Source organism: Manduca sexta, chromosome 9, assembly GCF_014839805.1.
Source record: "Manduca sexta isolate Smith_Timp_Sample1 chromosome 9, JHU_Msex_v1.0, whole genome shotgun sequence".
Taxonomy (NCBI): Eukaryota; Metazoa; Arthropoda; class Insecta; order Lepidoptera; family Sphingidae; genus Manduca; species Manduca sexta.
In genome coordinates this window covers 11,125,033-11,149,626 of record NC_051123.1, presented here as the reverse complement: position 1 = coordinate 11,149,626, position 24,594 = coordinate 11,125,033, and the positions used below count along the sequence as shown (strand labels likewise).

Here is a 24,594-nt window from a genome sequence, read left to right as displayed (position 1 = left end):
AGTGAATATATTCGAAGATAAAAGGTGAAAATGTGTATGTGTATATTAACTCAAGAGTCAGGATATAGTTTTCAGAGCTAACAGTCATTGTTAGTGGTAAGTATTAAGTATTTTGTACACGATAATCTGGCGAGGTAGATACCCCGCAATTTGTACCTCTTTCTATAACATTGAATAATTACTGCTATGTTCTCTATTATATAATGTCTCAAAGTGACGAGACGAGGCATTTTTATAATAGTTTCTGGTAACAAGTGCAGAGCAATTTATTTTTAGGCGTGACTCTACTTTTATTAGACAAGGGTCAGATTATTCAAACACACCGGACTTTTAGGTGAGCGCTTTAGGTGCTCTCAAATCTTAAAAAAATAAGTGACGATCCTGAGGGCAACCTTTTTATCCTTTAAACCATAGTGTTATGTTATGGACCGCGTCCACTTGCCGGAGCGGTGTGGGCAGGGGTGGGGCAGTTCGGGACGCATTGCAAAAATTCGTCTTACGAAGTTTAAAGCTTCTTGATAGAAGTACATCTACTACTGACGGGTAGCAGTGGGCTGTGTCGGTGGAAAAAGTCACTGCGTCGCGCCTCGTTCCCTGTACCCGCTGAGGGTCGACCCTCAGGTTCGCTCGCCTCCAGTGTTGCCGTTTATTGAATTTGTGACTTATTTCCTTTCGTTAGCTTGACATTCTCGGTAAACTGATTAACTATTGATAAAATTCACTATATCATTGCCTTGAAGTATGAAGTAAAAACCCAAAAGATATCAACTTTAGAATATTTTTTAAGCTATTGACATTCCTGCCCTGAAAAATGTATTTAGTGTTTATTACCTTTATTTTTCTTTCTCAAGTTCAAACATAGTGTCGCGTCATCCTAAATATCCTTCATAGCCTTTTAATATTGCTGAAAGAACGCTTGATAAGCGTTAAAATAAAATCCGAAAATGCTCTGTAGAGTGTACATACTGCATGCAAAAATGTGCGTCGCTCCGCCCGGCTCCGCCACGGCTAATTGACGCGGAGTATACTTGCATAGCTTTATATAATCTTTGTGTATGAAACGAAATCAATTTCATAAAAAAAGTTTAGAATTATTCGGATTTGAGGTATTAATAAGCTGACATTTAGCAACACTTTAAGTAGTATGATGACAGGCGACTAGAAATTATCCATGGACAAGCGATATAAAAAAAAATGACAGCCTACATTCGACAGCTCTTTGAAGTTGGTTGACAGTTAATTATTTCGTTCCATAGCTTAATTTAATTATTATAGCACATTATAAACATTTATCCTATGCTATTCGCCTTTTTTTCTAGTAAATTTTGCTATTATCTCTTTTCATAAAGCTAAAAATGGCAACTTTTCTTACCTAAGTGGAACTCGACATGTAGCAGCCATTTTTGTCGCAAATTTGTCTTGCTTGTGTCGGTTCTTCGTTCTGTCCAAAATATTCAAATAAAATACGGCTCTCTTATTCAATAAATCTTGTTCTTATTATCATAAAATTTGAAAGTGCATTACATCCTGGGCAGAAAATGATTCCGTAAATCTATAAAAGTGGTTTTAATAACTATTACCAACTTTGTTTCGACTTTCTTGCGACTTTTTATTTGACTTTAAATTATTATAAAAATAACAAATCAAAGTGCTATAAATTGCTGAAATGTCTAACGTGGGTTATGATCTGGACACTTCGGGTGGTTTGATGCCGGTAAGATATGTTTTAAAGTGTTTCTTGATTAGTTTCATGCATCCAGTTTGTTCTATGGCGCCATTTTATCCTGGCGTAAGGTAACTGGCTTCGGTGTGATAATTGCAGTGTTCTAACTCTAGTATTGTCGATTTTTAGCTCATAAAGGCGTTAATAAAGCCGCCGGACGAGGATTTGAATACCCAGAAACCGAAAAAACCTCAGCATCCTTACTACAAGAGGCCTGGGAAGGGACATAACCACGACTCTTGCGACGCGTGTGGCGAGGGAGGGGACCTTATCTGCTGCGACCGCTGCCCTGCCAGCTTTCACCTCGGTTGCTAGTGAGTAACTTTATGGAAACAAACATAGGTATTAGTAAAGATAAACTTATTTACATTATTATATAAGATGGATATGCTTTGTATCTTCACTAACGTATGACGCTGTGTATTTATTGCCTAGTGAAGATTAATATAAATTTTCAATTATTTAAAATATCTTGTATTATATGTTATGAATTGTTATCTGATATTGAAGGTTAAAATTTTCATTTATTCATAAAATTACTAATATTTTACTTTAACATTTATCTATTTTTAAATATATTTATTATCTTATGGAATCAATTAAAATTCGAAATTGATTGATTAGGGCTTGAAAATCAATTAATAATCTTAATTACATATCTAAATCATACAGTGTTACAAAACAATGATTTGTTACATTAAAAAATATATATATTTTTATATCTACTATGCAGTGTATTGTTATTGTCACTGTTCATCCAAATATCATCTTAACTTAGAATAAAATTCAACATCTATAGTTATGATATTGGGTAAATAGTACATTGGTCTTAAGACGTTTATGGGCTCATACTGTAAAATGTTGGGCCATTACATATACATCTACTTTTGTAGATTAATTTATTTAGTAATAATGCATTTCTCCAGAACTTATTTCAAATTTAATACTTCCTGCCATCACTATGTTTAATATTTGCTTTAGTCTCCCAAGTTTGAAAAGTAGAAGAAATGTTATAATGTATATAAAAAAGAAATTTATTTGGAAATAAAAATAAAAATAGTGTATACAAATGAAATAAATATTCTAAAATGAAACCTTGAATAATTGTGATAATGTTCTTTATTGTCATGTCACTCTAGAGCCAGAATGAACATACTTAAAAAAAAATGTTGCACTTAATACACTTTAAAGATTTTAATACTATGAGGGAAAATATATAGGTACTGAGAAAAGTAGGTGTATGGAGCGACTTTGCTGTAACATATGACAAAGCTCCTTACACAATCTATATATATAAAAATGAATTGCTGTTCGTTAGTCTCGCTAAAACTCGAGAACGGCTGAACGGATTTATCTTATCTTGGTCTTGAATTATTCGTGGAGGTCTAGGGAAGGTTTAAAAGGTGAGAAAAATTCGAATAATTGCCGGAAAATCCTCAAAACAGCATTTTTCTATTTCCCATACAAACGTTTTCTAACTAATATGTAGAGTCAATTTGAGCTTTATTGCTATTGTATAAAGTTCACTGTTGTCTAAGCAATGTAGGTGTGTTCCTAACATCAAAGCAGTGTGCGTTGGAGCACAGAATATAATAATGTAATGTCGCCGTTCTGAAACTCAACAAAAGTGATATCGCCGGACCCCGACTAAATTGAACAGTCACAAAATTTAATATATCATTAGTTATTTGGTTGGCTTCACGATATTATTTCTTTTGTTTTACTTTAAAATGCATGTTTTCGTTATGGACAATTTTTGAGCTACTTTTGCATATCTATTCTTATAATAAATCTGTAGAGAGGTCAATTCTGTACATGAAATATATTTCCAAAATAACTGGGGGTGATTAGGGATCGATACTGATGCCAAAAATGCAATTAGTAAAATTTTTGTCTGTCTGTCTGTGTAACCGTTATAGAAACAAAAACTACTCGACGGATTTTAACGAAACTTGGTACAATTATTTGTCATACTCCTGTGCTGGTTATAGTATACTTTTCATCATGCTACAATTAATAGGAGCAGAGCAGTGAAGGGAAATGTTGGGAAAACGGGAGAAGTTACTCCATTTTTTAAGCTTCCGTCATTTCGTGTGCAACCTTAATGGTTAAAAGTTCCTTCGATTTCACCAGGATCCCATCATCAGACCCTGACCGGACAATCGGACCACCTGCATACCACCATAAATTAAAAAAACATCCCGACAAATTGAGCACCTTCTCCATTTTTGAAACCCGAAATCCACGCGGGCGAAGCTGCGGGCGGAAGCTAGTTCTGAAATAAAATCATTGCATAAGAATTTTTCTATCAATTAACATTTCGAAGGTTGATAGGCTAATTGATTTGTGTGACAAGTTTTTTGCAAAATTGAGACTGGGCTTAGAAAACAAATCAAATGTGCTGATTTCAAGAATGTATATAACTTACGAATATGTCGTTTAAGTCAATTAGCCAGCTAACCGTCAATATGATGGTGTAGAGACAAAACAGTAGGTACACAATTTTTTTTTAAATAGATGATATTTTTACAGTGATCCTCCCCTGGACGAGAATGACATCCCGGCCGGTCTCTGGTTGTGTCGCGAGTGTCGCGCTTATGATGACAACAAGCCTGCAAGCTCTCGAAGCAGTCGGGCGCAATCACCGGCTGATAGCAAGTCTGACAGCGAGAAGAAGTCTAGGTAATCGTTCTGACTTGACTAAAGTTAAGGCGTTACTTATAAACATATATCTGTCATAGTTATATAATGTTTTGTCTCGCTTTCTCAAAGATTAAATGTCACTTGTCATTGCTAGACAAAATGCAGGACAACTAAAACAGAACTAAATCATATTAATGGTAAGGTAGATAATTTTTTATACTATTGACGTGTATTGTGAAAATGATAATAATTAATTTTGAGTTTAAAGTATGTTGCTACTAGCATTAAGTCCATAACTTGATTGCTATTGCTTTAAACTTCAAACAGTTCAGCATAATGTGTCAACTAGTGAGAGATAATCATCTGCCATTGGTTAATTCTATGTCAATACCACTCCACTTATGACCACATGCAGGTTATTCACTTTGTCATGCCCATATTAAAAAAAACATCTCAATTATCCTTCAGATGTTAATATTAATATACATAGTACGCATTTACCAGATTGCTTACTCGTAACAACCGTGCCAACTCCAAAAAGAGAAGCAAAGATGAAGAGGATGAGATCAAACAGGAGCCAGAACCAGAGAAAGAAAAAGAAACAGAAGATAAAGAGTTGAGTCCCATGGAGGTGCTAGTGAATGCGGCCAAGATCATGAACCCGCGTCAGTTCGAACTGCCCCGGGAAATGCGTATACCCTGTGTGTTCCCTGGGACTGAGAAAGGTAAGATTTTCCAGTGTATGTATTATGATTATATCTCTCAAGACAAGTTTAGATTAGCAAGCTATTGTGCAAGAATTTCCAGGTTCGTTTATACTATAGCAAGTCCTGCAAGCTTCAAAATTTATTGAAGTTGGCTTGCTGTTAACACAGCAAACATTAGCAGAAGGAAAAATCTGCAAGTTTTCTTGTGAATAAAAATCTCTATAGCAGAAAACTAAAATTTAAGTAACTTACTTTACACCATATCAACTATCAGATTTAGATTGCAGTTCTGCCTAATAGTAACTGTTACTTGAACACCAAAAAGCCTACTGTTCTCTATTCCATGGAAAACCATATCCTATTTGCAAATTTAGTATTTAGTTTATTAATTTTAATTTATCAAATTCCCTAAAAATCTACTTATGTTTGTAACAAAAATATATCCATTTAATGCCATAATAACAATTCACAGAAGGGACAAAGAATGGTAATGCGTCACTAATAACGGTGGATGCCTGGGGTTGCGTGCCGTTACCTGCTAAGAGCTGCTACACGTGCCAGGGGACGTGCAAGCAGGCGCCGCTGTTGCAATGCGACTACTGTCCGCTGCTGTTCCACCAGGTAACAAATATAATATAACGGATATAAAATATATTCTTTCACTAGTATTATAAACAATTGCTAGCTAGTTATATAAATAGATAAATAAATCACTGTGCTAAATTTTATCCCAATTTGTTGAGAGGTTTCTACATACGTTTCTAACAGATATACATTCTCACAAGTTTTGCATTTAAAGTATTAAAACTTAGATATCTTATATTAACTATAGTTTTTTGCAGGATTGTTTGGATCCACCTCTCACGGCGCTTCCTACGGGACGCTGGATGTGTCCCAACCACGTGGAACAGTACATTGTGAGTATGCACACAACATGTCATGTTTCAACAACTTATATAAGTTTTCCAGCATATCAGCCCTGTATGAGTATTATATACTGTCCCACTGTTAGGTACGGACCCCCTCTACTACTGAGAGGCATTAGCCCTTAGTTCACCACGCTGACCTAGTGTTGATTAGTAAACTTTACACATCCTCAGAATTCCTATAGAGAATTTCTCAGGTATGCAGGTTTCTTTACAATGTTTTTCTTCATCTTTAAAGCAAGTGACAATTTACAAAGAATATTTTTAGAAAAGTCGATGTGTGCCATTGGGTTTTAGACTAGCGGACATTCGTCTCGGCAGTCCGGTTCGCACCCGACTAAGCTATTATCGCCATAGCAAAATAAAAAATAAATAGTTAATTTATGTGATACATTTGTTTAAGGATTGGAAGCTGGTGAACTCTATATCTGCGACGGAGCGCGTGGCGCTGTGGGACAAGTTCTCTGGGCCGGTGGATCAGCACGCCATCAAGATCGACTTCATACGCCGCGCCAGGAAGGACCGACCAGCTTTCAGGTATAGAGCTATATCAGCCAGTAGTAAAGTTATTTATAGAGGTTAATATACAGAGATAATGCACTGTTTGAACTTAGGTTTTAATATACTTTCATTGAATTATTTAATTTTGAAAAACACATCAACACAGGTTGAGATATGAACAACAGACTTGACAGCTTCATTGCGAATTTACAAAATAATTAGTGATTAACAAGATACAGGCGCTTATCTGTTTGTTATAACTGCTTGTCTGATAATAAATAAATAAATAAAATCTACTTATATAGTTATGGTATGATAAAGTATTCAAAACAAATGCAGTTTATTACATTTGTTTTTTATGGCAGAATAAAAGTGCCGGTGTCCGGTCCGGGCCGCGTGGTGGTGCCGGACATGGTGCGGCATCACTACCGCAATCCGCCGCCGCTGATGCCCAGCCGGCGCGAGTACGTGCGCTGCAAGAACGGTGGGTACACATATTTCTCAAACATATATTACAACTTTCATATTATTCTGGATTTAGTAAAGTTTTAGCTCGAGGTTTCATCTTCGTATTTTTTTTTTGAGATAAAAGTTGCTTATTCAGCAATATATTGTGTCTCAGAAGGCAAATAATTTTCAGAATCTAAGCAATTTATAGATTTGAGTGTGCAAACATATAATGTACTAATAAACTCTTTGATTTTATTTCATCTATAATGGCATCTGTATTATAATTTAAGAGTAAAATTAAAATTGTTATCGACAGTTCTAAGGAATCTAAAGGCAAACGGCGTGTATGATGAAGAGGAGGAAGGTCCGAAGTACACAATCTGTATGAACATGCAGTGTCCCGAGTACTCGGGCGAGGGGGAGTGCCCCGCCAAGGACGAGCCCATGGAGACACCGACTTCACCTAAGGTAATAGGAATTTGTTGTTACTTAATAATGAAAATATTATATTATGTTTTTGTGTTTAGAGAGGATTTAGGTATGTGTGGGTAAAACAATGTTTTCTAACATCATTTAAATGATATGGATTTTATAAGTAATTGACCAGAGTTGTCTTAGCAACTGTCAGAACCCCACATGGCTTTGAAATTTAATCAAATTTTTCTTTGACAATCGGGAAAAGTGTGCTAATGGCATTAAAATTTAAGAAAAGGAGGAATATGATGAAAAGATATAATTACTAAATAAGTATCTTTGTAGACATTTTGAGCATATAGATGAATGATGATGAATTACAAATTGAGACCCTAGTAACTATTTGAATACTTGAAGTGTTTAATAAAAAATACCTCCAGGTGGAATCAGAATCAGAATCGTCAAGCGACATGTCAGACGTGGACTATGAGTACCACACACCATCAGTCAAGCGGCGCAAGATCCTAGACGACAAGAGTAGCAAGAAGGGCAGGAGCTCGCGGCTGGAGCTGCGTCCTGATGGCGAAGTGGAGGAACTGCTCGCGGTTGTGGACGAGCAGCTCAAGAAACTTGACGAGCGGCTGGTCAAACTGCTTGCTTGGCAGAGATTGCAACAGGTTAATACCAAATTTATATTTTTCTTGAATATGGGCTACTAAGATTGTGTGATATTTATTCTAGATTCTGCAGTTAAGGTCGCATTTGGTCTGTCAGTGAGCATTGTGATTCTACTAGGCAGAAGATGGTATAATGTGTGTATACTGTATGTGCAGGTGGCGTGGGGCGAGCAGGCGGGCGGTCGCTGGCGCCGGCTGCGGCTGTCGCGCGCGGCGGCGGCGGGCGTGCGGCGCGGCGTGTCGCGCGCGCGGCTGGCGCGGCACGGGTTCCGCCACGTGGCGCTGCCCTCGCAGCTGCTGTCGCGCGCCGACCGCGACCGCATCGCCGCCGCCGTGCTCGGCGCGCCGCCGCGGCACCGCGCCCGGGACGACGAGCCCGCGCAGATCAGGGACAAAATGGCCGACGCCTGCGTCAGGGCTGCGCTCTGTGCCGTCAGACCTGCCAAGTGAGTTGCATGCAGCATTATCATTCACCAGCCACAACTCACACAATTTAAGCTTTATCAATGAATTCCAACAAACTCATTAGAAGTTACCTACTTCCATAGCTCCGCACCCATTTTCAAGAATATAAATAAATATTATTACATTAGACTAACTGAAGTATGCCAGAATCATGCAATGGGGCAATCCATAGTCTCTGCCTACCCCTATGGGATAGAGGCGTGATACTATGTATGTATGTAACTAACTGAACATTTTTTACTTTTTCCAGGAACGGGCTGGGCGACGGTCTCGGGCGCCCGATCCCGATGCGTCTGTCGTCTCTGTGGGTGGGCTCGGACAGCGGGTGCGACGTGCGGCTCGACGCCTCGCACTGTCGCCGCGTCTCTAGGAACCATGCTGTTATATTCGTGGACGAGGTGGGCTGATACCATTTTTTTTTATAATTAGCATGACAAAGTGATTACTGACGTGATATTCGTGAAGTTACGCCCAAAAGTGTAAGCTCAGAGACAGGTGATACATTCCTTGATTGACACAGTTACTGCTTTAGAGATTTTCTGTATAGTGAAGAAAGTAAAATATTCAAGATCTTATTCTACATTTCAATATAAGTATTTTGTAGTGTGAATCAGAAATAATACCACAAAATTGCCTACAGTCAAGACTCTTCTGTAAAAATACATGTTATAAATAAATTGGCCATTGTTGTTTACATGACTCCTGATGTTTCTTTTTTATTTTTATTTCATTGGTGCTATGGCCATTAATGCCTGGAAAGAATGTTTGTTGTTGTGAACTCTGTTCTACTTCCATGAAATATTTTAGAAATCTGCAATTTTTCTCAGGTGAGCGGACATTTCGAGCTGATCAACTACTCTGAGTGGGGCACGCGCGTGAACGGCGTGATGTACACGTGCGACGCGACGCTCTGCGCCTCGCACGAGCCCGGCGACCACGACGAGACGCGCACCGCCGCGCTCAGGGACCTGCTGCGGAGGAGGGAACCGCCTCAACAGAACAAATTGAAGTCAGTATTCACCAATATTCGCCTCAGAGACAATCTATACACGGCCATGTCCAACAACACCACAGGTGCATTTTATATTCAGTGGTAAGAGTGTGGTACTAGCTAGAACAGAGAAAGGTTGCGTAGCAGCAAATGTAAACAAGTTTAAGAATCAACTTAAAAATTATCTCTGGACTATTACTAGTAATGATGATAATAAGCTACGACATGGGGTCCTTTAAGCGCAACGTGAAACAATTAGCAGATGGGTATAATTGTGCTGACTGTCATGGGATAATATATTTATCTCATGCTGGTTAACAATAGAAAAGTGTATACTTGAATAGGTTGAACCCTCGTATCGCGTTTATCTAGATTGATACTATTTTGTACCTATTTCTGTATCTTATTGATTTCCTTTTCAGTGCGGTTTGGACCGGAGCGCCGGAGTGTATGTGCGCGGGTACTTGGACAACAGCGGGCGCGTGGGAGGGCTCGGCTCTGGTCCCTCACGGCGCCCTTCTCCAGTTCGGATGCCTCATGTACGTGTTCTGCATCACTGATCATCTCGCGTTGCCCTCAGATGATGAATCACCCTCATCAAGTCTCTAGTGAATGCCCTGTGGAGTCGAGACCTCCAGAAATCTAAGCTAAATAAACTTTATATGTATTGCCTGGTGTAAGGTTGTTACTAAAGAATATAGTTCCTTATTCACTAATATTAAAATGTGTTTAAGAATAATGTTTCTGATGTATTGAGCTGTCACATTATAAAAGAATATGTTGTAAATTACATTAAGACTAATATCAAGATGCATTTAAACATGCTTTCTGTTAGAGTGGTAACTCTAACTGAAGAAGTTAAGACTTCTTGCAAAATGTGTGAAAGTTCTGACACTGATGGAAACCTCACTCGTGAGTTGCGTTTCGCAGTCAACTTCGTATTCAGTAAGACAGTAGGTCATAATTCTAATAGTCGGGGGACATTTGTCTGTAACCACACTAATGTAAAACGTATCTCATTTGCGTCTTAAAAGATTCGCGTTAGCTACGTAAAACACACGGTATGTGATGGTAAGTTGCGTTCATTTTTACACGCCTGTCGTGTCCGACTGGCGTAGCATGATTAAAAACATAAGTGTTTGCGCTGCAGTCAAAATAATAACATACTATTTTACCGAGACACAAATGTTTGTGCGAATGGGTTTAAGAACAAACTTGACAAATATTTTGCTAGGATCGAGAATTGCTGGATACAGGCATATCAGTTAAACAAGCTGCCTGTCTGATAATAATAATAATACTACCAAGATCTTTGTTCCTGTGAATGGTAGAGATTACCTGTGGCATTGCCCATACATTTTTCAAGTGTAAAGAAATAATTAACTTGTAATGAATCAGAGTGTTATATTAACCTTTTCCAAACACAGTTGTGCAATAATTAGCTAATTACTATTATACCAATTGATAAGTTTTGTTGTGAATAAAATTGGGGTGAAGGATCTGGTGGGAGAAATTTGATAAAAATGATATTTTAAACCTAAATACTATCTTGTAAAAACACAGTAAGTGTGAAGTGTGACTACCAACACTTTGTGTGAGATTGTGGGATAAAATGTGAATATAAAAATCTTTGCTTCTGAATACCGATTAGCGTGATACACGTAACGTAGCGCACTTATTGGTGAGTGTAGTTCGCAACCTCAACATTCTCACCTTGAGATGTTAGAAATACTCATGTCACTGTCAAGTAGTGTTTTAACTGCGAATTCAGACGTGAGCTCGATGGTGAGATCTTATAGAATAGTATAAGTGATTCAATAGTGAAACAATAAGAAAACTGCCAGGATGGACTAATCACTGCCGTTGGTAGGATATATTTTATATCCGTCCGGATAGCGACCACCGTATACAAGGTGTTAAAACTGGCCTTAGTGGCCCATGTAAGTGTGTCGTGTTCCGGGATCAGCCTGTATCGAGTCCAACAGGCCGGCATAATTGTGTCGACTGCCGAGGGGTAATCATCTCCGGTCAGTCGACATTCTATTGGACTCTATTTACACCAAGTGCAGTGGAGACGTTCTGCCGTGCTCGGATATAAAAAAAAAAACAACGAGACCGACATTCGTATTGTGTGTGTTTTACCAATTCTAAGTGTGCTGGTCCAGCAATTAAAATTTGAGTAAGTTCTAATCGAAAATGTAAAGAATTCAGGATTTCAATTATGACATAATATATCTCGTTAGTCTTTTGTGAGGTATCTAGCGAGGCACAATATAGCTTATTTTCTCAGCCTGCCCCTTGGGCAATAAAGGCTTGATTTTATACATCAATGAAATGTCTATGAACTGTAGCCTTTTGGCTACATAAATTACGTATAGTTTGTGGATTTTGTAAATATAGACAATTATTTTAAGTTTAGCAATAAAATGCAATACTAAAGTGTTATCATCAAAGTTGAGCCAGAAATGTTAGCTAATATCTACTCATAGTTAAATAAATAGTTTTTATGATTTGTTAATTATTTCTTTCTAACCAAGTCAATCACTATTGCACTTTATACTGTCTTCCCTTATTCTTGCATACATCTGTTATATTTAAACAATATTTTATAGTCTCTGATTTTAAATATCACACAACATGGCAAGACAAAATACTGGTTATTAGATATTATTATCCACAAAAAGCTGAATATAATTTTTAATTTTGATAAAGGTCTATATTATAGTTTGATTGCCTTGGAACCACACAAGTCATAAAATTGCTATAAAGAGTTCATGGGACGATAGTGGCTGGGTGTGATATGCACGTCGCGTGTTAAGCACGTGCTCTATCTGCCACTAAGCCGCAGTATGTAGTCACTGTTGTGGTCCGGTTTGAAGGACATTGCAGCCAGTGTAACTACAGGACATAATAATCTCATGTCTCAGGATGGCGAGCGCAGTGGAATACCAAACAATACTTTGTAATTCAAGGCGTTGGATGGTGTTTCTACTGTTTATGGGCGGTCGTATCGCTTATCATCAGGCGAACGGCAAACTCTTGTCATTCAAACATTAAAAAAAAGGCGCCACATAGAAACTGCCCCATGTAGCTTACCGTAGCTCATCAAGGACACATATATCACACGCAGCCACGCTTTCTCTGGAGTTGCGTTAATTCACTAGACATATTGAACAGTAATATAATTGTTATAATTTTTGGTCCAAACTTGATGAATGCCCTTTACATGACGCTTAGACTTTCAAATATATTAACGAAGAGCGATGTTACGTAAATATAATTGGTATTATAGAATATCTTCTTACATTATGTTAATTTAAGTATTGATAATATAATATGTTTTCAATATGTTTGAAAATTTTAAACAATGGGTTTTTTGTTTGTGTAAACATAGTGCATGACATTATTTTTAATAGAACTTGCAGACTATAATTGTACCAGTCTCTGCGTAACTCTAAAAGTGAATTACTTAAGCCTGTCTCGGTGGCGTACTATGCATGCGCGCTACAACCATCACTCTGAGGTCCTTGGTTGGGCAAAATCATATTGTTTTTTTTTGCTCAGTATCAGTCTGGAATCTGAGCCTGATATGGCAATACGCTCACCCCCTATCACATCATGGGTCGGAACAAACACGACTAAAAGGAGGTGCGCTGGTTGTACCTCTCCCTACCCCTTTAGGGATTAATGCGTGATGTGCGTTTGTAAATATATGTAATAGTTTTGCAATAGTAAAACCTGCATTCAAAATAAAAAAACTAACGATTGAATCAGACTGTTATGTCTTATCCGTATTCAGATAAACCAATCGGCAGTGTGTATATCCTATTGAAAAAATAAAAATAGTAAACTTTGGATCTGTTCTTGATGTATGAAGTGTAGTATAAGTATATATTTGCAACATATTGCAATGCATTTTGCCTCTAAGAGGGCAAGGCTTTATCAGCCAAGCTCACTGCATAGTATTTTATATTATATAAAATCGGACATCTGAAAGTAGTAAATTACCGTTGATTACGATCGATCTGAAGTTTGTCACGAGTGGCGTCGCAGACTTGAAACACGAGTGACGCAATATTCGGACAAATTTTTTGGATAACTTAAATGATAATGCTCTAAAAGTTGTCATTTTTGGAATCGATATTAGTGGGAAAGTGAATAGCTACAGTTGTATTCAGTAATGAAAAAGGTGTTCAAGAAAAAAAGATGTTCCTCACTTCACACTGTACTGACGTCAGTCATACGTTAGTCATGTTATTTCTCTTTACATAGGAGGTTCTGGCAGCTTTGAATCTTATGTATTGGTTTAGTATTAAGAAGGTCCGGGATCCATAAATAATTTCTCATATCTGGTTGTCAAACCAAGTCTAGGAAGATGGGTACTGTCATATCAGCACTGTGAGTATTTTATTTATTTGGATAGGTAATGATCTAGGCTCCTGAATAAATAGTTGACTACTACTGCAATATAGGTGTAATATGTTTGGGCGGGGCAATGTAAGGAAGATATATAATTTATTACTTTCAGATATGGCCATTTGTGTTATTTAGAATAATGTAACTGAAATATACACCCTAGTTGGAAGTTTGTTTGTGAAATAAAGTTCATTATTGAATTTAATTGTTTTATTTGATTGTTAATTTTTATATGGCTAATGATGTCATGAGTTAGTCTCATGCTTGATGGAAAACTTCATGCTTGTACAATCAAAATTTCAACTTTAATTTAAATAACAACATTATCAATGTTAATTTGAATTGTGTGGTTTATTGACAGTATTATTTATGGCCTGTGGCATGCAAGGACTTTTCCATGGAGCAACATTTTGTATGTGTTTTCCAACATGTTTGTCTAGATTGCAGATTAGTGACCGGTTGTTAAAACTAAGTTAAATACTTTATGCTACAGAAGTCAGTACTCTGTAAGAAAGTAGTAATAAAACAAAAAATATCACAAAAACAGCTTTATTCATCATCATTTTCTGGATCAGGCTCATCAAAGTCTCGTATCTTGACATCCGCATCCCTCGCCATATTGTATTATGTTGTCTATGGTCAGCAGTATGTTATCTATGCTCTCCTCATCTTTGATGTTAAGCGGGTAGAACCGAACTAGGCTGAAATTCTCTATAACTTGACCAATGGCTTCTGTGAGCTTCGCGTATTTCTCGTGCCACTTTGATTTAGCATTCCTCATGTCTGTTAGAAGGATATGGGGATCTGGATCTAAGTAACTGGAATAAAAATGATTTATTAATAACTATATAATGGTTCATAAGCAGCATATAAGGTTGTGAATAGAAAGTTCTGGGATTCAGTGCCAAGGTTGGGCAAACTGTGGGTATGTCTTGAACAAATGAATAGACTAGGGCCGTGGTCACTATAAAGCCTTTCTTTGCTATAGAAAACAGAGCAAAATAATTGATATGATACATGAACAATAAGTCTATTGCTAGCATGTAATTCTCATATGTATGGTTAGCATCAACAATTGTATGAAGGTATCGTGTCTATGGTATTTGATTGATTTTAATCAGGTGATTCTTTGAGTTATAAATATGGTACATGCTTACCTGTCTATCTGGTTCCTTGCTGTCTTGGTGAGAAGGTCCATTTTCGTGAGTATATTTACGTGTGGCAATTCTAGATTCACCATAACACTGAGTGCAGCCATTGTGCCTAAAACCAGTACAAAAATAAAATTATCTATCTACATAAAAAAGATTTTACTCTAAAATTTTCGTAAACTGAGCACTCTATAATTACTATACTCCATCATATCTCATACCTCTTTGAAGATAATAGTATGAGTTAAAATATATAATCTATAAATGTAAAAAAATCAACCAACCTGATAAAAACTTAGCCCCGTCAATCATGAACTGTGAGTCAACCATGAATACAACACATATCCTGAAGTTCCACCGCTGCAGCTGGTCCACCAGCTTCCTCATAACAGGCAGGTGTGTGTATAGCTCTATCTGTCCTGGACAGTCAAACAGTATGTAGTCGTCATCCACATCACCGAGCTGCTCTTCCAGCCAGTCACAATTCTCTAAGAGAGTTCTGGAAGATTGTATGTGTTTCAATATAAAACAGAGCAAGTTTAATTGAAATTGTTAAATGCTGATCTTATAAGTTTAGTATAGATTGGGAATTGAAGTTTGTTAGAACTGAATTAACTAAAAATTCTACTACAGTATTATCAAATGATTTTATAGAAACTTGGCTAATATAATTCTGAGTGTTTAAAAATTGTTGTCAGTTAACAGTTTCCTTTTTGTCCCATGGTTCATGATGCATTTTGTATTTGGAGTTTTTGTGAGTTACCACTTAATGATAGTTACAAAATTGTTTGTATGTTTGTAAAATTTATATAATAGCAACTCACTCAATACAAAACACAAGTCCACCGTTAGGTCCAAACTGAAGCTCCTCGTCCTCCATGGCGTCGTCGAGGTGGATGAGCTCGCGGATGTCTACCAGCGGCTCATAGTCAAAGTGCTCTGCAGCTGGGTCCAGATTCACAACCTCCACTATCCTCTTGGAGTCATTTGCATGCTTTACTATTGTCGAACAGTAGGTTGACTGGAAAATTAATTTGATGCGGATTTTATATATTGCGAGAAATATAGAGTTTATTACAATCCGTGTTAGCAGAATGTAATTAAGTAATATAATTTTTTGACACAATACAATACGTCTTATGTTTAAATTGAAGTAAAGTATCATAAAACAGTATCTAATATTAAAAATAGCTTATATTGTATAAGGTATGTTGGGTACAGATAAATTTGTTAGTTTCGTTCTCAAGTTGAGCAATGTTTTTAGTCATTAGTTTGGAAAGTTGATTAGAATTTTGTTCCAAAAAGTGGTAATTTAGTATATTGTTTACCTTTCCACTGCCGGCAGGACCGACAACTAATTGAGCGTATCGCATTTTAACTTAATAACACGTTTTGTGAGTTACAATATACGATTTTTAGGTTATGTATTCATCAGTCAGTAAAGATACTTGTATAATTCAATTCGTGTATCACCATTAACTTGGTCTGCGTTATGCAAGTGTGTTTGCAAATTTATGCCTTTGTAATACCACAAACTTGAGTTTTGAGGTGAAAATACACACACAAGACTGTAATCTAAATGTAAGAGGTGAAAATATGTTTTGTTTATATTTGACGCTTTGCATGACAAACATTTGACATTACCATTGACAAGTGGTGTTTTTCATACTTGTTTTTGTACTAATGGAATATTGTAACATACAGCCTTCTTATACTTTATGACATGAAATAATACGAATTAGACAAAATAATGTGTGGAGGAATAATTATGTAGTTTTTTTTTCTAGCTATGTGTAATGGGTCATAACTGGCTCTCACAGCAGTTCGAATGAAATGACACCTATTTAAAATTTGAAAACTATCGTAAAAAAATTTCAGCAAATTAACTGTCAAAGAATTATTGAAAAAGGAGAAAACATAAAAATAATGCCAGCTGTTGGAATAGATTTAGGAACTACATATTCTTGTGTGGGTGTTTGGCAGCATGGGAATGTGGATATAATTGCAAACGACCAGGGTAACCGTACCACACCATCCTATGTAGCCTTTACAGATTCAGAACGTCTTATTGGTGATGCTGCGAAGAATCAGGTTGCGCTTAATCCAAGCAACACCATTTTTGATGCAAAACGTTTAATAGGTCGGAAATATGATGATCCAAAGATCCAACAAGACATCAAACATTGGCCTTTTAAAGTTGTCAATGATGGTGGTAAGCCCAAGATACAAGTAGAGTATAAAGGAAAGTTGAAGCGTTTCGCCCCTGAAGAGATCAGTAGCATGGTTCTAACTAAAATGAAGGACATAGCAGAGGCATACTTAGGTTCGGCAGTTAAAGACGCAGTAATTACAGTTCCAGCTTACTTTAATGATTCTCAAAGGCAAGCTACCAAAGATGCTGGGGCGATTGCAGGCTTACACGTATTAAGAATAATAAACGAGCCTACAGCAGCTGCTTTAGCTTATGGACTCGATAAAGATTTGAAAGGCGAGAGAAACGTCCTTATTTTTGATCTTGGAGGTGGTACTTTGACGTATCAATACTTACTATTGATGAAGGATCTTTATTTGAAGTTAAAGCTACAGCTGGAGACACCCATCTCGGTGGCGAAGATTTTGATAGTCGCTTAGTAAATTTCTTAGCTGATGAATTCAAAAGAAAGCATAAGAAAGATATTAGAAACAATTCTAAAGCTCTTAGACGTCTTCGTACTGCTGCCGAACGGGCAAAAAGAACTCTATCCTCTAGCACCGAAGCATCCATTGAAATAGATGCTTTGTATGAAGGAATTGACTTCTTCTCACGCGTCTCTCGAGCTCGGTTTGAAGAACTTAATTCAGATCTATTTAGAGTGACATTAGAGCCCGTGGAGAAGGCACTAAAAGATGCTAAACTAGACAAAAGTTCTATCAATGATATAGTCTTGAGTGGGAGTGTTCAACTCGTATACCCAAAATCCAGAATTTGTTGCAAAACTTTTTCAATGGCAAGAAACTTAATTTGTCTATTAATCCGGATGAAGCTGTGGCTTATGGTGCTGCTGTCCAAGCCGCTATATTGAGTGGAAACCGGCATTCAAAGATCAAGGATGTGCTGTTAGTAGATGTTGCACCACTTTCATTGGGCATTGAGACTGCTGGTGGAGTAATGGCTAAAATTGTGGAACGTAATGCTAAGATACCTTGCAAGCATTCGCAGACCTTCACCACGTACTCCGATAACCAGCCAGCAGTCACTGTTCAAGTGTATGAAGGGGAACGTGCTATGACTAAAGACAATAATTTGCTGGGAACTTTTGATTTAACAGGTATACCACCAGCCCCGCGAGGAGTTCCACAAATTGACGTCACTTTTGATTTAGATGCTAACGGTATCCTTAACGTGTCAGCGAAGGAGAATAGCACAGGAAAAGTAAAAACATTATCATCAAGAATGATAAAGGAAGACTATCCCAATCTGATATAGATCGTATGCTTTCTGACGCTGAAAAGTTTAAAGAGGATGATGATAGGCAGATAGAGCGAGTTGTAGCGAGAAATAAATTGGAATCATATATCTATGGAGTTAAGCAAGCTATAGACGAAGCTGGGGGCAAGATTAACGAAGGAGAGGGTGGGAGAGTGAGACGCAAGTGCGAGGACATGCTGCGATGGCTGGATAGCAACTCGCAAGCAAAGAGGGATGAGTATGAGGACAAACTCAAGGAGATTGTTAGGGAATGTGGTCCCTTGATGAAGAAGCTTCACGGGGTTAGTGGCACTCGCTCGCGACAGGGCAACGATGGGCCCGTTATTGAAGAAGTAGATTGAGTTTATGATTTTGTTTGGTTTTAATAAAGGATTGTTGTTTGATTATCGATATTTTTTTGCCGAAGAAATACATAGCTTGGTATTATAAGATAGATAAGTCGTTTCCAGGTCAAATAATTTCGTCATTTTATTTTTAGTCTAATTACTTGTTTTAAGTGAATTATGAGTTTCTAAGTAAATTTTGCAAGTCGGGCCAATCAAACTGTTTTACACAAATCACAATTACAAATGTTACCATGAGCAAAATTAAGGATTCTCATACGAAATTTTATACATTCTTACTCTTGCCTTTTATGCCCTCGACAAGGTAGGCGGAGGCGCAACTGGTGCATCCAATTTCCGCCGAACGTATTCTGTCCCTTGATGTAATGTGAGTCTATTGTCATATCGGGCACAAATTCTGTACTCCGAGCTGGTATTGAGTAGAAAAACCCAATATAAAATAATACACGTGCCCGACCGGGAATCGAACCCGAGACCTCAGCATTGCAGTCCTACCGTGATACAACTACGTCACCGAGACAGTCTTTAGTGACCAGTATTGCCTACTCTGTAACTAGATATCTCTTCTTACATTTGGTACAATTGCTCTCATACATTAGGATGTCCATTTGAAGTTATATCTACATCCGCAATCCTAATGTACACCTATTCGATACGACGACCGCTCCTTTTATGTAGTACCTGGGTTTTGTGTTATTTCCATATTTTTGTAATGTAAGGAAATTCAAATTTATTTACAGGTTATAAAAGCTGAAGGTTAGATGAATTAAAATGTATAATTTGTAAATTTTATTTCATCTAGCATGGGGAGTAAATAATCAAACACACATTGATTAGCAATTTCTTTATTTTTAATTTTAATAACTTTAGAAATTGTTCAGAAAGAAGACAATGGTTTCAGCGTTCGTTACTTTTAATATTATGATATGAACAATAATAATTATCGCTATGTTAATAATAATAATTTACTTCTATCCATTATTAATAATGTTGATAACGCGTTAATAATTCTATCGTCTACCGTGTCGTATATACACAATAATACTACAAAATGATTCAACAATAAATAATACATGATGGCGTGTGAAACCACGGAATGGAGTCTCAAATATTTTTATTTATTATACCATCTAGGATTTCTCAAAACACTTAAAAGGTATTAGGAAGACTAAGCTGGAGATCTGAATTGTTAAAAAAAATCTTTTTGGTTTTAATATTTTAAAGGAAGTTTTTCATCTAAGTGGAGATAAATGAGTATTGTAAAAAAAATAATATAAATAATATGTTTTAGTTTTATGTAACAAGAGGAAGACTTTTACATTTGGTTCGTATTTTTGCGACTTGATTCCTATTTCTCAAACATATTTTGTTCCTTCCTAATATGTCTATTAGGAATGAACAAAATGGTACTAGGACTAGTCAATTGAACCTATCATATTTTTACATATTATTTATTTATGTATGCCAGTTAAGTGACTTAGATAATTATTTGAAAATTAAATTTTACATTCTACCTAAATTGGGGTATCTGCCATGTTTTAGAAAGTTAGAGGTTTCTCAAAACCGAATTAAATTCTTCAGTAAATTAGACAATTTTATACCAATATTCATTTACTAAAATAATACTCAATATAAAACTTCGTAAAAAAATATTTCGTAGAACAATGTAATGAAATAATAAACACATTGTATCAAATTGTTCTTGATTTTCTTTGAGTAAGTTTTGAACAAAACAAGATAAAACCATAGACACTTCACTTTTTTAAGAAAAAAAAATCTATAGCCCCATATCATACGCATAAAAGTAAACAATATGTTTTTTTATTCAAATATGTACACAGACAAAAGTGCATTTTGGTATAGTTTGAAAGATAGATAATAATTAAATCTAGCGCTCTATCTCTCCTTTCATCTGCAGCCCTAGACTGAATCATAAATTCCTTTCTACGAAAAATATTTGAGACCGCCATTCCAAACAACAATTATAATATCTATTTTATAATACTCTCGAAAGCAAGTTAAAGAATATTATTAAAATTCAAAAAATTACCAAAAGTACTTATAAACGTTTGTGACTTTAGAAAAGAATGTATTAACTGTTAGACAGCCTAATCGGTTTTATATTGACTAAGTATATTATCTTATACACCTATTTCGGTACATAACATCGATATGTATGGAGATTTTTTACTAAAACTGTTATAAGAGAGCCTCCTCAATGGTAAAATTGTTTTTTATCTGTTACTGAATGCCTAACACTATGTTCGTTACAATTTTATGACATTAATTTTGATTATCCAAGATTTGTTACCCTTTGAAGTATTTTGATTCATGGGCCTATTTTTCTACTTAACTATAACTTTTATTATCTAATATGGTTATTTACACTAATTAATGTTTTTATTATATACACAGTGATGCAAGGAGTGTGGTTCCTTCAATGTACACTTTTACTTACGCCTAGTAATGAAAAATAAAGGAAAAGAAAAAAAAACAAAAAAGAAAATATGATTAAAAGCAAATTTATTGCTAAAAATAAAATAAAACTATAACCACAAGCAATACAATATTTGGTTAAATATTAAACTTATTTGTGTGTTTTTATAATTTGTACTTTTTTCTAAAAATATATATGTATGAAAAAAACAATTGTACGGAATTTATATTGTCTATGGAAACTAACTTGAAGTTGCTGTCCAAAAGAGACAAGCTTGAGCGGTCCCGCACATAAACATAGATAAAAACATAATTTAAAAAGTAAAAAACTTACTCAACCCAATCAGTGCCAAGGTTGGGCAAACTGTGGGTATGTCTTGAACAAATGAATAGACTAGGGCCGTGGTCACTATAAAGCCTTTCTTTGCTATAGAAAACAGAGCAAAATAATTGATATGATACATGAACAATAAGTCTATTGCTAGCATGTAATTCTCATATGTATGGTTAGCATCAACAATTGTATGAAGGTATCGTGTCTATGGTATTTGATTGATTTTAATCAGGTGATTCTTTGAGTTATAAATATGGTACATGCTTACCTGTCTATCTGGTTCCTTGCTGTCTTGGTGAGAAGGTCCATTTTCGTGAGTATATTTACGTGTGGCAATTCTAGATTCACCATAACACTGAGTGCAGCCATTGTGCCTAAAAACCAGTACAAAAATAAAATTATCTATCTACATAAAAAAGATTTTTACTCTAAAATTTTCGTAAACTGAGCACTCTATAATTACTATACTCCATCATATCTCATACCTCTTTGAAGATAATAGTATGAGTTAAAATATATAATCTATAAATGTAAAAAATCAACCAACCTGATAAAACTTAGCCCCGTCAATCATGAACTGTGAGTCAACCATGAATACAACACATATCCTGAAGTTCCACCGCTGCAGCTGGTCCACCAGCTTCCTCATAACAGGCAGGTGTGTGTATAGCTCTATCTGTCCTGGACAGTCAAACAGTATGTAGTCGTCATCCACATCACCGAGCTGCTCTTCCAGCCAGTCACAATTCTCTAAGAGAGTTCTGGAAGATTGTATGTGTTTCAATATAAAACAGAGCAAGTTTAATTGAAATTGTTAAATGCTGATCTTATAAGTTTAGTATAGATTGGGAATTGAAGTTTGTTAGAACTGAATTAACTAAAAAATTCTACTACAGTATTATCAAATGATTTTATAGAAACTTGGCTAATATAATTCTGAGTGTTTAAAAAATTGTTGTCAGTTAACAGTTTCCTTTTTGTCCCATGGTTCATGATGCATTTTGTATTTGGAGTTTTTGTGAGTTACCACTTAATGATAGTTACAAAATTGTTTGTATGTTTGTAAAATTTATATAATAGCAACTCACTCAATACAAAACACAAGTCCACCGTTAGGTCCAAACTGAAGCTCCTCGTCCTCCATGGCGTCGTCGAGGTGGATGAGCTCGCGGATGTCTACCAGCGCTCATAGTCAAAGTGCTCTGCAGCTGGGTCCAGATTCACAACCTCCACTATCCTCTTGAGTCATTTGCATGCTTTACTATTGTCGAACAGTAGGTTGACTGGAAAATTAATTTGATGCGGATTTTATATATTGCGAGAAATATAGAGTTTATTACAATCCGTTAGCAGAATGTAATTAAGTAATATAATTTTTTGACACAATACAATACGTCTTATGTTTAAATTGAAGTAAAGTATCATAAAACAGTATCTAATATTAAAAATAGCTTATATTGTATAAGGTATGTTGGGTACAGATAAATTTGTTAGTTTCGTTCTCAAGTTGAGCAATGTTTTTTAGTCATTAGTTTTGTAAGTTGATTAGAATTTTGTTCCTAAAAGTGGTAATTTAGTATATTGTTTTCCTTTCCACTGCCGGCAGGACCGACAACTAATTGAGCGTATCGCATTTTAACTTAATAACACGTTTTGTGAGTTACAATATACGATTTTAGGTTATGTATTCATCAGTCAGTAAAGATACTTGTATAATTCAATTCGTGTATCACCATTAACTTGGTCTGCGTTATGCAAGTGTGTTTGCAAATTTATGCCTTTGTAATACCACAAACTTGAGTTTTGAGGTGAAAAATACACACAAGACTGTAATCTAAATGTAAGAGGTGAAAATATGTTTTGTTTATATTTGACGCTTTGCATGACAAACATTTGACATTACCATTGACAAGTGGTGTTTTTCATACTTGTTTTTGTACTAATGGAATATTGTAACATACAGCCTTCTTATACTTTATGACATGAAATAATACGAATTAGACAAAATAATGTGTGGAGGAATAATTATGTAGTTTTTCTAGCTATGTGTAATGGGTCATAACTGGCTCTCACAGCAGTTCGAATGAAATGACACCTATTTAAAATTTGAAAACTATCGTAAAAAAAAATTTCAGCAAATTAACTGTCAAAGAATTATTGAAAAAGGAGAAAACATAAAAATAATGCCAGCTGTTGGAATAGATTTAGGAACTACATATTCTTGTGTGGGTGTTTGGCAGCATGGGAATGTGGATATAATTGCAAACGACCAGGGTAACCGTACCACACCATCCTATGTAGCCTTTACAGATTCAGAACGTCTTATTGGTGATGCTGCGAAGAATCAGGTTGCGCTTAATCCAAGCAACACCATTTTTGATGCAAAACGTTTAATAGGTCGGAAATATGATGATCCAAAGATCCAACAAGACATCAAACATTGGCCTTTTAAAGTTGTCAATGATGGTGGTAAGCCCAAGATACAAGTAGAGTATAAAGGAAAGTTGAAGCGTTTCGCCCCTGAAGAGATCAGTAGCATGGTTCTAACTAAAATGAAGGACATAGCAGAGGCATACTTAGGTTCGGCAGTTAAAGACGCAGTAATTACAGTTCCAGCTTACTTTAATGATTCTCAAAGGCAAGCTACCAAAGATGCTGGGGCGATTGCAGGCTTACACGTATTAAGAATAATAAACGAGCCTACAGCAGCTGCTTTGGCTTATGGACTCGATAAAGATTTGAAAGGCGAGAGAAACGTCCTTATTTTTGATCTTGGAGGTGGTACTTTTGACGTATCAATACTTACTATTGATGAAGGATCTTTATTTGAAGTTAAAGCTACAGCTGGAGACACCCATCTCGGTGGCGAAGATTTTGATATAGTAAATTTCTTAGCTGATGAATTCAAAGAAAGCATAAGAAAGATATTAGAAACAATTCTAAAGCT

General features: G+C 36.1%; 3 protein-coding genes and 2 pseudogenes across 3 annotated transcripts in view; 3 read left to right on the top strand and 2 right to left on the bottom strand.

Annotated features, from left to right (window-relative positions):
* The first annotated feature begins 1,210 nt into the window (after positions 1-1,210).
* Positions 1,211-14,113, top strand: LOC115442391 (PHD finger protein 12). Its single transcript, XM_037436667.1, has 14 exons — positions 1,211-1,714; positions 1,853-2,037; positions 4,256-4,405; positions 4,871-5,091; positions 5,546-5,694; positions 5,916-5,990; positions 6,403-6,536; positions 6,866-6,984; positions 7,267-7,418; positions 7,805-8,041; positions 8,198-8,487; positions 8,757-8,904; positions 9,334-9,515; positions 9,920-14,113. The coding sequence occupies exons 1-14, from the start codon at positions 1,667-1,669 to the stop codon at positions 10,104-10,106; spliced, it is 2,277 nt and encodes a 758-aa protein (XP_037292564.1). The 5' UTR covers positions 1,211-1,666; the 3' UTR covers positions 10,107-14,113.
* A 333-nt stretch (positions 14,114-14,446) lies between these two features.
* LOC115442393 (GPN-loop GTPase 3) lies at positions 14,447-16,709 on the bottom strand. The gene is made up of 5 exons (XM_030167423.2): positions 16,393-16,709; positions 15,889-16,085; positions 15,349-15,563; positions 15,071-15,176; positions 14,447-14,731 (listed from the first exon to the last, which is right to left on the bottom strand). Exons 1-5 carry the CDS (start codon positions 16,435-16,437, stop codon positions 14,494-14,496), a joined length of 801 nt encoding a protein of 266 aa, XP_030023283.2. The 5' UTR covers positions 16,438-16,709; the 3' UTR covers positions 14,447-14,493.
* A 195-nt stretch (positions 16,710-16,904) lies between these two features.
* LOC115442392 lies at positions 16,905-18,919 on the top strand (annotated as a pseudogene).
* Positions 18,920-21,991: 3,072 nt separating this feature from the next.
* On the bottom strand, positions 21,992-23,281 carry LOC119188859 (annotated as a pseudogene).
* Positions 23,282-23,701: 420 nt separating this feature from the next.
* The window catches only part of LOC119188858 (major heat shock 70 kDa protein Ab-like), a 2,644-nt gene continuing 1,751 nt past the window's right edge, over positions 23,702-24,594 (top strand). Inside the window, exon 1 of the mRNA XM_037436900.1 lies at positions 23,702-24,591. Within this exon, the coding sequence (XP_037292797.1) occupies positions 23,831-24,591 (761 nt within the window). The 5' untranslated portion in view covers positions 23,702-23,830. The remainder of the gene's footprint in view (positions 24,592-24,594) is intronic.

Bases quoted from the DNA above. Each gene is read 5' to 3' on its own strand.
- LOC115442393 (XM_030167423.2), bottom strand. From the start codon at position 16,437: ATGCGATACGCTCAATTAGTTGTCGGTCCTGCCGGCAGTGGAAAG. The intron at 15,177-15,348 runs GTTGGTTGATTT...TACTGGTTTTAG, and splicing joins CGGGGCTAAGTTTTTATCAG to GCACAATGGCTGCACTCAGT. The intron at 14,732-15,070 runs GTAAGCATGTAC...TTTTTATTCCAG, and splicing joins GCAAGGAACCAGATAGACAG to TTACTTAGATCCAGATCCCC.
- LOC115442391 (XM_037436667.1), top strand. From the start codon at position 1,667: ATGTCTAACGTGGGTTATGATCTGGACACTTCGGGTGGTTTGATGCCG. The intron at 1,715-1,852 runs GTAAGATATGTT...GTCGATTTTTAG, and splicing joins CTTCGGGTGGTTTGATGCCG to CTCATAAAGGCGTTAATAAA. The intron at 8,042-8,197 runs GTTAATACCAAA...CTGTATGTGCAG, and splicing joins CTTGGCAGAGATTGCAACAG to GTGGCGTGGGGCGAGCAGGC.